The sequence below is a fragment of the Piliocolobus tephrosceles genome, chromosome 19 (genome assembly GCF_002776525.5).
Source record: "Piliocolobus tephrosceles isolate RC106 chromosome 19, ASM277652v3, whole genome shotgun sequence".
Taxonomy (NCBI): Eukaryota; Metazoa; Chordata; class Mammalia; order Primates; family Cercopithecidae; genus Piliocolobus; species Piliocolobus tephrosceles.
The window spans coordinates 45,332,408-45,346,026 of NC_045452.1; the positions used below are offsets into that span (position 1 = coordinate 45,332,408).

The following is a 13,619-nucleotide window of genomic DNA, read 5'->3' on the forward strand; positions in this document are numbered from 1 at the left end:
TTCACTTCTGGTACGACAGTGGCCTTAGACATCAGACAAAAGCACAGTAGGAGACTCTGTTTAAATAAACTAGGGTCAGGGAGGGAGAAATAAATATGTCTTCCTTTCCGGCACTGCCTCTCAAGGTGTGGTCCTAGGAAGACTGATGGACAGAGGAATGGAAGGCTGTGGCAATTTTATTGGGAAGATTCTGGTGCATATGCTTTTGCTTTTTGCTATTATTTCATTCTTCAAACGTCACCTCATCAAAACCCACAAAACTGGATGTGTTTTTGCATGGCCAGCAGTAGAGGTCAGGGAACCAAGGAGCTTCGGCTCTAGTCCTGGCTTAGTCAAGACTTTGCTGAGTGACTGGGAGAGGTAGTCTGGACCCTAGTTTGCTCATTTCAGATAAACCGGTCTATGACCCATTGGGACAGTGAGCTTAGCATCACATTAGCACACGAAAGGTGCTCTAATGGCAGGAAACATTACTGACAATAGTTCAACTTTTATTTACATATAAAATCCTCAGAGAAGAGCACACATATGGATACATGTGGATATATACACGTGTACATGTACACAGCTGAATTAATTTTCCAAAGTGAAAATACTCAAACACTATGGAGGTCATGAAAGAGAGTATAACTGTACCCCAGATGCTCCTCTGCCTCTCTTTTAGTATCACCTACCACCAAGGTAGCCTAACTTCTACCCTCAGTCTGTCTGCTGTTCCACCTGGCTTATTTTGCTCAGAGTTGTAGAACATTAATCCTCACTGCTATGTAGTGTATCATTGTGTCATTATATCCCAATTTATTGTCCATTCTACTGTTTTCTTTTTTTGAGATGGAGTCTCACTCTGTCACCCAGGCTGGAGTGCAGTGGTGCCATTTTGGCTCCCTGCAACCTCCACTACCTGGGTTCAAGTGATTCTCCTGCCCTCAGCCTCCTGAGTAGCTGGAACTACAGGCATGCGCCACGACGCCTGGCTAATTTTGTATTTTTTTTAAATACAGATGGGGTTATCCCATGTTGGCCAAGCTGGTCTCAAACTCCTGACCTCAAGTGATCCGCCCGCCTAGGCCTCCCAAAATGCTGGGATTCCAGGTATGAGCCACTGTGCCCGGCCTGTCCATTCTACTGTTGATAGGCATTCAGGTAGTTTTCAATTAGGGCTACTATTAATAGTGAGCATTCTAACTTTTGGTGAATATATGAACACACTCCTGCTGGGTATGTGTGCGTACATGAGCATGTGTGTGTTTTGGGAGCATCTAAGAATAAAAAATCTACTGAATTCATGTGAAGATTCTAAAGGACTGTGGTACAATGGAATAAGCAAAGTTCAGGCATCACTTTCTTTAGTCTGTAATACTGTATCTAGAATGCTGGTAACAAAGTGGAATTAACAAAACTTTAGTGGATGATTTAATTTACACTTGTAACAATAGCCCTTACTCTGGAACGATATAAAAGGAAGTTAAATATTTTATCTATTACATATAAAAAGCCTAACGATAAATGTGAAGAACTAGCTCTAAACCTGGATATCAGGAGACTTGGATTCTAGTCCTGACTCCCTAATGGCATGTGGCATTAACAAAACTACTTTAACTCTAAAATGAAGTTCTTCTATCCGTGAAATGAGGAAAATAATCTATAACAGAGATTGGTAAAGCATAGCCCTTAGGCCAGATCTGGCCCACAGCCTGTTTTCCTAAGCAAAGCTTTATTAAAACAGCCATATCCACTGATTTAAGCATGACATATGGCTGCTGTCACGCTACAATGGCAAAGTTAAGTAGTTGCAGCAGAGAACATATGACCTATGAGCCTAATATTGTGCTATCCTTTACAGAAAATGTTTGCTGATCCCCACACTAGAAGATCACAATTATCTCTTGTAATTCTACTATTTGTCTATATATGTCCTAAATTGATGTTGCAGAACATTAAAAATAGATCAGCAACAGCTAAGATAGCAGCTTAGTACATTTGGACAACACAGTTGAGCTTTGAGTGCACAGAACTCTTCTGTTGAAACCAAGGTACATAAAGGGATATCTGTTTTGGTTATAAGGAAATATAGGAATAAAACCAGAAATCCCAAGCACACAAACCCCACTTCTGGCATCCATGTTTGGGCAGGGAAGTATGGCTAGAAAGGAGAGAGTAACTACATGAAATGAGCTTTATTTGAAATAATGACTAAGACTTTAGCTTTTCTGATTAACAGATGAATTACCAAATAGTATATTCATTGTTTCAGAATGCAACAATAAAATACCTCTTTGAGAAGAGGGGCTAGTAGTAACAGGAATACCAGAGTTCTAGAGCTTCTTACATAACCTTAATTAAAGAATGATCCCTCTCTATTTTATAAGGCTGTCTCTTTTAAGGGCATGTAACAGTATACACATCAAGCCGTGAAGGAAGAACATGGTGTCCAACAGGACGTATTGGCTAAATCAACTCAGGTAATCAGTGGGGTAAATAGCGCCACTGCTAAAGTCAGGCACTGTGGCTCACGCCTATAATCCCACCACTTTGGGAGGCAGAGATAGGCAGATCGCTTAAGCTCAGGAGTTTGAGACTAGCCTGGGGAACATGGCAAAACCCAGTTTCTACAAAAAATACAAAAAATTAGCTGGGCATGGTGGCGCATGCCTGAAGTCCCAGCTACTGGGGGGCTGAGGTGGGAGGATCCCCTGAGCCTGGGAAATCAAGGCAGCAGTGAACTGTGATCATGTCACTGTACTCCAGCCTGGGCGCCTATAATCCCAGCACTTTGGGAGGACAAGGTGGTAGGACTGCTTGAGGTCAGGAGTTCAAAATCAGCCTGGACAACAAAGCAAGATCCCACCTCTAAAGAAAAATTTTAAACAAATTAAATTTCTATTGTTTATTCTCATTTTAAAATTTACTGTAATAAATTATTCTACTTGACATGACTATACAAAGGTCTGGTTCAAAAGTAAAATTCCCACCTTAAATTCTTGCTGGATCAAAGTAGCAATAAGTATGCAGATAAATAATATCAAAATCTGCCTTCTTTCCAGTATATTTCAAATTTTACTTTCTGCCTCAGATATTTAAAAGTTCTAAACGTTCAAGTGCCTGGGTCATTATATTTGGAATGTAGATACTGCATTTCATTCATAAAACACAAATCCTACCAAGAAAGAGAGAATTTCTCAATCAATGTCTCAATTGAATACTATTTTAATCAACTGACAGCAAACACCAACAACGTTTTCAAGAAATATTTTTGGATTAATTGGCAATGTAGTTCTGGGATTGTATGGAGCACTGGTGTCAAACAACCATGTAAAACAGTACTTAAAAATATGCTATTAAATATATCTTCAGTGGGCTGGGTGCGGTGGCTCATGCCCATAATCCCAGCCTAGCTTATGCAGGCTCTGCTTTTTTTTTTTTTGAGTTGGAGCTTCACTCTTGTTGTCCAGCCCGGAGTGCAATGGTGCGATCTCAGCCCACTGCAATCTCCACCTCCTGGGTTCAAGTGAGTCTCCTGCCTCAGCCTCCCAAGTAGCTGGGATTACAGACATGTACCACCACTTTGGGGGGCTGAGGTGGGTAATCACCTGAGGTCAGAAGTTTGAGACCTGCCTGAGCAACATGGTGAAACCGTGTTTCTACTAAAAATATAAAATTAGCTGGGCTAATTTTAAATTATTAAATTATATACACAACTTGAAACAGCCACTCGGTCTATTGTGTTTATCCATGATTCTGGAAAAATAATTATTTTGAGGGAAATGTTTATGATCTTAAAAATGGGAAATACCCATGGCAAAAAAAAAAAAAAAAAAAAAAAGTGATAATAAAATGAATAAAATATGAAAGTTAGATATGATTATCTAGAGAAGTTCTTAGTTTACTATCATTGAGGAACTTTACCAGGCTGTTCCTTATGGATAAGGAGGGAGTGCAGGGGCGCGATCTTGGGTCACGGCAACCTCTGCCTCCCGGGTTCAAGCAAGCGTCCTGTCTCAGTAGCTGGGATTAGAGGTGTCCACCACTACGCCCAGCTAATTTTTGTATTTTTAGTAGAGACCATGTTGGCCAGGCTGGTCTCAAACTCCTGACCTCAGGTGATCCACTTGCCTCGGCCTCCCAAAGTGCTGAGACTGGGATTACAGGCATGAGCCACGGCGTCCAGCCTTCTTTACAACTTCCTAATAAGTATTTAACCCTTCATGAGAAAAATTTTGAACAGTATGTTAAAATTCCTGTCTATCCTTCTGATGTAGATAACAGAATCATTCTTCTTTTAAAAAAAATCCATTGAGATCACCTAAGTTAACTCTGGCCTTTTATATTAATAGACTAAGAAATATCCAAAGTGGTGAGCCCTATCTGGGCAGTGACAGAGCCATGTTCCCAACTCCCTGCTTTCACCCTGCCTGCTGCCTCCAACTCTAACCTAGTGAACAGACAGCTGCAAGTTCATCAAGTTCAAAGCTGGACTTCAGAAGCTGAAGCTAGTTTTTGTTCAAAGAAGTGTTTCTTTGCTAGTGCCTTGATTTGCATATCAGTGGTTTGCAGTGTACAGGAGTATCCCTGGTCTATGTTCCATTTTACCACGAAGCAATGGGGCGTGAGAGAATGATATAACTACATAAAGAGTTATCAGTGGATAAGAACACGAGATGACAGAGACAATGAAAACACGGCTAAGAAATAAGCACACAGACATTTGGAAAATATCCATGACCCAATATCTAGAGAAAGTTTGCGTTGAAAACAAAGATCATATTTCACTAATTTTTATTTGTAAATACCTGTTAAGTGTCCACTCATAGTTTTGTCATGACTATTGAATAACTGCCTGTATTTCAGTCTTGATGACTGAGGAACAGCCCATTCTGCCACTGGTGGGACACTGTGGGGAAAAGAAACAGGAAAGAGGATTATCCATAAGGAACAGCCTGGTAAAGTTCCTCAATGACAGTAAACTAAGAACTTCTCTAGATAATCATATCTAACTTTCATATTTTATTCATTTTATTATCACTATTTTTTTCTGCCATAGGTATTTCCCATTTTTAAGATCATAAACATTTCCCTCAAAATAATTATTTTTCCAGAATCATGGATAAACACAATAGACCGAGTGGTTGTTTCAAGTTGTATAGATAATTTAATAATTTAAAGGTTCTACAAAAGTATGAAAAACCTCTTGTAACTGAGGTAATACAATAATATCCAGGCTATTCTAATTTCGAAAACACTTCATTTTTGGTTAAAAAGCAATGCTAAAAGCAAACCAGTAACTGCCTTTAAAGGTACTAATTCTCCAAAAGTGTTTTACTTTCTATACACGAATATACAGCACCCATTTCTTAATGAAGTGAAATTACTCCATTCTGTAAGTTTAAATCCAGACCCATTGGACAGTTTCCCAGAGACAGAGAACAGAACATTTCCAGGGTCATGACATATAAGCAGAGTGGGAATGGAGACAGCTTCACTTCCTTGACTACAATCCAATACTGATCTCTCCTTGACAACTTGCCACAATCTTGACCTGGCCCAAGGACACACCTGCCAGTAGTTCGGCTGGGTCTACACTTCCTTAGTGATTAGTCCCTCAGATGCCACTGTCCACACAAATATCACACTGGTACCAATGGCCTGTTAAGCTTCAACATCTAAATCAAACCCAATGGCTGAGCTCAGACAGTAAAAATGGCATTCCCCTTCAAGGACAGGAATGCTCTGTTTGCAATTTCATTTCAACAAAGAAATCTATTTCAAACATGTAAAAGCAAAATCTTACTGAATACTGAACTTTTAAATCATCATTTCCATGTGTTACCTATGCATTTATACCTATTATACACAGTTCAAGTATAGGAAATAGCTCCCAAACACTGGAGAAGTACTTACATGAATTCACCTTTTTCAATTTTTATGAATTTCTTAATAAAAAACACTTACCACGATCTACTCTGCTGTAGGTACTTCAGCATCAACTTTCTCATGTTAAACTAACTAGTATTTTGCTGATTCCAACTCCTGCCTATTTGTCAAGAAGCTAACTATCTAGTTCCTACATGCCAGGAATGTTGGGTGTTACACACAGAAGTTGTCCCAGATTACACTTATCACATCAGAGTTTTCTGCCAAATTCCTGAGAATTTAAATAGACTAAAAACTCATTAAGATGTACCCGAAAGTTCAATACTGCATTGCAAAAACTGGCTAGAAATTTAAGTTATTAACAAGGTGACAACTAATATTTTAAAAAAGTTGTTTTAATAGCACTAATGTTTGCTAATACTGATAGTTTATTCATTCTAATTTCACAAATCAATAAGGTAGGTTTCAAAATCGCTTCTACAAAGTCATAATAAACTCAAAACTTCAGCATGGTAAAGGATAATTTTTTTTTTTTTAAGAAAGAATCTAGCCGTGTCGCCCAGCATGGAGTGCAATGCCATGATCTCGGCTCACTGCAACCTCCACCTCCTGGGTTCAAGCAATTCTCCTGCCTCAGCCTCCCAAGTAGCTGGGATTACAGGCGCCCACCACCACACCCAGCTAATTTTTGTATTTTTAGTAGAGATGGGGTTTCACCATGTTGGCCAGGCTGGTTTCAAACTCCTGACCTCATGATCTGCCCACCTCAGCCTCCCAAAGTGCTGGGATTACAGGCGTGAGCCACTGCGCCTAGCCCAGGAGAATTTTTTTTTAAAAAGGAACTTAGTATAAGATGATGCAGGTTTAAATCTCAGGTCCACCATGCACTAAGCTGTAAACTATGGGTGAGGACTAGAGCTTCTCTGGGTGTGCTTCCTCATTCATGATCTTGAGACATCTCCTGCGTAAGTAGTTGTGGGGTTGAATAGGATTAATGATGTACCGCCTGGCAAAGTAGATGCCCAGTACATATCCAAGCACCTTAAGAGTAAAACCTCAATTAAATGGAACACAAATAAATACCTGTATCCTACAATTAAATGAAGTTTTTTGGAGAAAACTTGCATAGTTAAGAACACACGCCTTAAAATCAGACATAACTCAGTTTGACTCAGCTCTGTCACTTCTGAGTTATGTTCTGTTGAACGAGTTATATAATGTCTCTGAGCTTGTCCCTCATCTATAACAGACAGTAACAGAATCATCTCATGGGGAAGAATGAGTTAATGTATATAAAGCTTTTGGCACAGTGCTTTTCAGTTTATGGATTTTCTTTAAATCATTTTTAAAAGTAATGAAGGCATCACTGAATTATATTCAACATGCTTTTCTCTTGAAAGTGGGAAAATGACTTGATTCACTTAACAATTTCCAGTGAGGATGACACAAGACAGGATGACTTCCAAAGGCTTTTTTTTTTTTTTTTAAGGCAGGGTTAGGGTCTTGCTACACCGTCACCCAGGCAAGAGTGCAGTGGCACGATCACAGCTTACTGCAGCGTCAATCTTCCTGGCTCCAGCCATCCTCCCATCTAATTTTAAAATGTTTGTATTAACAAGGTCTCCCCATGCTGCTCAAGCTGGTCTCACACTCATGGGCTCAAGCGATCCTCCTGCCTCAGCCTCTCAGAGTGCTGGGATTACAGGCGTGAGCCATCACACCCGGCCAAGTTTTGAGATGGCTTAAAAGAGACTTAATTTCTCATCTTAGTGTAGCAGTATGCAAGGGTAAAACATATGAGTGAAATAAAATAAAAATATGAAAGGTAATAATTGAAACCAAGGTTGACCAAAACATAAGCAATAATTGAGCCACACATTTGATTAATGTGAATTGTCCACAATCTGGATAATTTATTTCATAATAAATGGTCTTTAATAGGATCTTACTAACTACCCATATAAACTCCATAAGATTATCTGAGATAGAATTAAAAATAAGGCCAACTATAACTCCAATCTTCATATAAAAATTTTATACATAAATTGGTAAATCATAAACACATAAAATAGTTCATGTGCTTTTTTCCCTTATACCCAGAATTTTATCTTACTGTTTTTAAACATTTTTTTACTATCCATTTATCCTCTTTAAAAAAAAAAAAAATACACAAAGCCTTTAAGGAAATGTTACATCCTTGATTTCTGTCATCTCCACAACAAATTAATGATAAAAACTAGTGACACTATCCAGAAATTAAGAAAATTATTATTAGCACTCTACAAAAGCCTGCAAAAAAGAAGATGACAACAACAAAAAGAATATAGATGATTCATGGTCAAATTTATACTTTAATCAGGTAACGGCTTTAACCACACTTCCCATTTAAAAACAAGCAAACTTACCTGGCCACATCAAATGACTGTGCCTTTTGTAACTTAGTGTTTAGTTGTGACCCTGGACCAGATCTACTAAAGGAAGAACTCTTTGGCAATGTAGCGGCTGTAAAAATAAATGTTGAATAATTTTAATTCTGCAAAGATAAGAAACTTTCCCCAATTTACAAAAATTAAAATGCATAGTCAACGAAATCTGAGGCAGAAATAATTCCCCCTTTCTTGCCAGCCTAGACCAAAAAGAGCTTTTCCTTCCTTACTCTCTGTCCTCCTGCCAAAAAGGTTTCTAGATTTACTTGTTCTACTGAAAATCACCTTACTATGTAGTAATGCTGATTTCCATAAAATTTTATTCTTCATTAAACATTTAGTATCACATTTTATAGGACCTATTCCAATAGTTAAAGAGGTAACAGCTTAAATATATCAAATGGTATTTTCTTCCCTGCACTGAAGGAGCTGAAGTATTAGTTCCAGACGTAAGAGCCAAGAAGTCACAAACTGTAGTCTTGGCCAGATAACATGTGATGCTAGGGAAGGTCAGCTTTTGTGTCTGATTATCACCGGGGTTGGTTAGTTGTGGGTCAGAAAAAAAAAAACACTCTACGTCTCAGCCACATTCCCTCACCCTTGCCTGATGGCAAATGGCTTGTAACTTTTGCCATTAGCCACAAAAGAATAGAAGACTCTGAGTGTGTGGATTTGCTTATACTCCTGGAAAAACAACTGCACACACTTTCTGGGCTACCATCATGCCCACAGTCATGGTCATATATGCAAGATGAACTACATGTGACAAGAAAAAAATCTAAAAAAAGGAGGTACATTTAGTTTATTTGGCCATAACTTAAAGATATATCCTGACATATATAACAAATTCAGGGGGCCACAGGCACAGAAACGTTTCAAGTATGATGCTAAAACCCATGTCATCAATATTGAATTTACTTAGATGTAGTCAAAGTACTTTAAAAATAATACTTTCCATATTGATATGAATTCATTAAGATGTTAGACCAAGGCTATCTACATCTACAGTTTTATACTTTATTTTAACTAAAGACTTAATAAAGTCTCAAAGTGGAATTAAACCAGAAACTTTTAAATCCTTTCCTTCAATTAAGCAGGCATGTAATATCATGAAATAGCATAAACTGTTCTTTTTTATTCTTTACCACCATCCCCAACATAATTCTATTCCTAGGGGATTGGCTTGCTTATTAGCAATTCATAGTAGCAAAAGGAAAGTAGTAACTGATATATAAAAATAGAAAATGTTCAAATACAGATCAACTTCGACTGCTCTTCTCAGCCCTTGAAAGAAAATTACATTTGTGGCTTTCACTACTAAGCTCACCTTTGCCCACAGTGGTACGCAGAAACCTGTAATTCTCTTTCACTCTCTCCACACTAGCATATCCCATTTAATACAGTGGAAAAAAATGTGAAATTAAGTGAAAAAAATAAAGATATTTTCCTCTGGACTAAAATATCATTTAAATATAATTAGAAAGTAAAAAGATTTTAATAATGAACAGCAAAATACCAGTAGTGAAAATTCAGCCTATGGTTTCAGCAAGTCACATACCAGGATGAGCAAATGCAGGCAGAGGTTGTATAACAGGGGGAGCCCCGTTAGCCAGGGGGGGCACAGCTGCTGTGGCAACAGAAGATACTAGGGGTGGAGACATTCCAACAACTGGAATGGATCCCATTGGCACTGGAGCAACAGCTGTAAGTGGTGGCATGCTGGCGATACCTCCCATACCTATGAAGAAAAAAAAGCCCAGCACAGTTCACATCCAATCACATTTCAACACTGAATAATAATTAACCCAGTACTGCTTAAAGAAAATCGCTTTCCAGCTGTAATACATTCCAATTAAAATAGGGCTTCAAGTTAATCATTTTAAAGAGTAACAAAAATTATGTCAAGGATCACATCAAAAGGACTCAAGACTCAACCTGAAGACAGATCAAACAAGATGAGAATCAAAAAGTATAATAACTGCAGTGGACTTAAAGGTTCAAATATAGTTAAATCCATGAGTTCAAAATTATATTTAAAAATAAACAAAATCCTAACTGGTCAAAAAAGGAGGATGCTAAGGCAATCAATTTACTACTTTGAAAACTAGTAAATAAAAGGTAGTTTTACTTTTATTTACTACCTTTCCTATGTTTATTATACCTCAGGGAAACCAGATATTTGATGGGGAAAGCATCTTTATTTATTTATTTGAGATGGAGTCTCACTCTGTCACCTAGGCTGGAGTGCAGTGGCGTGATCTTGGCTCACTGCAACCTCCACCTCCTGAGCTCAAGTGATTCTCCTGCTTCAGTCTCCCAAATAGCTGGATTACAGGTGCCCACCATCACGCCCGGGTATTTTTATATTTTTAGTAGAGATGGGGTTGGCCAGGATGGTCTCAAACTCCTGACCTCAGGTTATCCACCCTCCTTGGCCTCCCAAAGTGCCGGGATTACAGGCATGAGCCACTGCGCCTGGCCCTGGAAGCATCTTTATATAAAAATATTCTAACCAATAAAGAAGAAACGATAAAACAAAAATAAATGTTTCCATCTGGGCACAGTGGCTTATACCTGTAACCTCACTACTTTGGAAGGCCAAGGCAGGAGGATCTCCTGAGGGCAGCAGTCCAAAACCAGACTGGGCAATATAGCAAAATTCCATCTCTACAAAAAATTTTAAAAATTAGCCAGGCATGGTGGTACCCGCCTGTAGTCCTAGCTATATGGAAGGCTGAGTTGGGAGGATCACTTATGCCGAACAGGCTGAGGCTAGAGTGAGCCACAATCACACCACAGTACTCCAGCCTGGGCAACACAGTGAGATCCTTGTCTCAAAAAAAAAAAGGGGGGTAAAAAGCTTCCCTTCTTTTGTATTTCTCTCTTAATACCTTCTCTCATGTTGAGCTTAATACCTTCTCTCATGTTGAGTAAATAAATTTTAGTGTTTAAATGCCCCCTACTGATTTTTTAAAAATATTTTTGTTTGTTTGAGACAAGATCTCGCTCTGTTGCCCAGGCTAGCATGAAATGGCATGATCATAGCTCACTGTAGCCTTCACCTTCTGGGCCCAAGTGATTGTCCCAGCTCAGCCTCCCAACTTGCTGGAACCACAGGTGTGCATCCCTACACCCAGTTTCACACATTTTTTTTTTTTTGGTGGGGAGCAGTAGACATGAGGTCTTACTACATTGCCTGAGCTGGTCTCGAACTTCTGGGCTCAAGTGATCATCCTGTCTCAGCCTCTCAAAGTGCTGAAATTACCGGCATGAGTCACCATGTCTGACTTTTACTATTTTTTAAAAGTAAATTTTCTTTTCAACCTGAGAAAGCTAACTGAAAAGAGTATTATTACATAATAATAGTAATTAAAACATTAATTTTTTTTTCTTTTATTATTAGAGATAAGGTCTCACTCTCACCCAGGCTGAAGTACAGTCATGTGATCATAGCTCACTGTAACCTTAAACTCCTGGGCACAAGGGATTCTTTTGCCTCAGCTTCCCAAGTAGCTGGGACTACAGAACGCACCACCAAATGCAGCTCATTTTTTATTTTTTGTAGATACAGGGTCATGCCATGATACTCAGTCTGGTCTCAAACTCCTGGCCTCAAGCCTCTCACAGTGCTGAGACTACAGGGGTGAGCCACTGTATCCATCCAAAAGTAATTTTCTATGTGCTTGTTGTAGGGATTAAAATCTCCAAATTAATTTATCATACTCAACTTCTAATGGTAGAATATAGAAACTTTACACAAATATAGCTCAATTCCCTTTCTTTTCTTCTGTGTTATTACTGTCACATACATTATAATCTTATATGTTACAAGCCCAATGAGTTATAATTATTACTTTATACAATCTTATATCTTTTAAACTTGAGAGAAAAGAAGAAAAATAGATTTATATGGTCTTTAAAATTAACCTACATATTTATCATTTTTGATGCTCTTCATTTCTTCCCATATATTACAGTTACCACCTTTTGTCATTTCATTTCATCCTGAAAGTCTTCCTTCAGTATTCCTTCTAAGGTAGGTCTACTAGTAATGAATTCTCTCAGTTTTTGTTTATTTGAAAAGGTCATTATTTCACCTACATTTTTAAATGATAGTTTTGCTGAACATAGAATTTTGGGTTGAATTTTCTCTTGCAGCATTTTGAAAATTCCACTGTCTTCTAACCTCCATTGTTTTCAATTACAAGTTTGCAGTTATTTGTATCTATGCTCCCCTATCTATGATGAATTTCTCTTACTGCTTTCAAGGTTTTATCTGTGTTTGGCTTTTGTAGTTTAACTATGATGTGTCTGGGTGTAGATCTCTTTGTATTTACCCTACTTGAGGTGTGCTGAACTTTTGATTGTGTAGACTGTTGCTTTTCACCAAATGTGGCAAGTGTTTGGCTTTTATTCTTCAAATATTTTTTCTGTACCTTTCTGTCATGATCCTCCTTCTAAGACTCCCATGACACACATATTGGTAAACTTGGTCTTGTTCCGTAAGTCTCTGAAACTTTTTTTTTCTTCAATCTTTTTGTTCCATATTCTTCAGACTGAATAATTTCTATTGATTAATCTTCAACTTCACTGACTCTGTCTTCTGCTACACCGAATCTGCTATTGAGATCCTGTGGTAAATTTTTCATTTTAGTTGCTGAACTTTTCAGGTTTTGTTTTTGTTTTGAGACAAGGCCTCACTCTGTTGCCCAGGCTGGAGCACAGTGGCGTGATCTTGGCTCACTACAGCCTCCTGGGTTCAAGTGATTCTCCTGCCTCAGGCTCCCGAGTAGCTGGGATTACAGGCATCTGTCACCACGCCCAGCTAATTTTTGCATTTTTAGTAGAGACGGGGTTTCGTCATGTTGGCCAGGCTTGCCTCCAACTTTTAACCTCAGGTGATCCACCACCTGGGCCTCCCAAAGAACTGGGATTACAGCCGTGAGCCACCACGCCCTTAGTTTTTCCTATTTGTGACGGAGATTCACTTTCGTTGCCCAGGCTGAAGTATAATGGAGTATAATGGCACAATCTCATTTCACTGTAACCTCTGCCTCCTGGCTTCAAGGGATTCTCCTGCTTCAGCCTCCCAAGTAGCTGGGAGCCACCACGTCCAGCTAATTTTTTGTATTTTCAGCAGAGACAGGGTTTCCTCATGTTGGCCAGGTGGGTCTCGAACTCTCTCCCTCACGCGATCCACCAGCCTCGGCCTCCCAAAGTGCTGGGATCACAGGTGTGAGCCACTGTGGCGGGCTGGTTATTGAACTTTTCACGTCAGTTGTCATACTTTTCTAGAATTTCAATTTTCCTCTCTTTTGCAAT

General features: G+C 38.8%; 1 protein-coding gene across 4 annotated transcripts in view; it reads right to left on the reverse strand.

The window, feature by feature from the left end:
• Positions 1 to 13,619, reverse strand: part of ITSN1 (intersectin 1) — a 242,715-nt gene that overhangs the window by 127,788 nt on the left and 101,308 nt on the right. For all 4 annotated transcript variants that reach the window (XM_023190769.2, XM_023190761.3, XM_023190748.3 and 1 more), the window contains 3 exons: positions 9,856 to 10,035; positions 8,277 to 8,373; positions 4,791 to 4,891 (listed from right to left, as the gene is read on the reverse strand). In XM_023190769.2, coding sequence (XP_023046537.1) covers positions 4,791 to 4,891; positions 8,277 to 8,373; positions 9,856 to 10,035 — 378 coding nt within the window. The remainder of the gene's footprint in view (positions 1 to 4,790; positions 4,892 to 8,276; positions 8,374 to 9,855; positions 10,036 to 13,619) is intronic.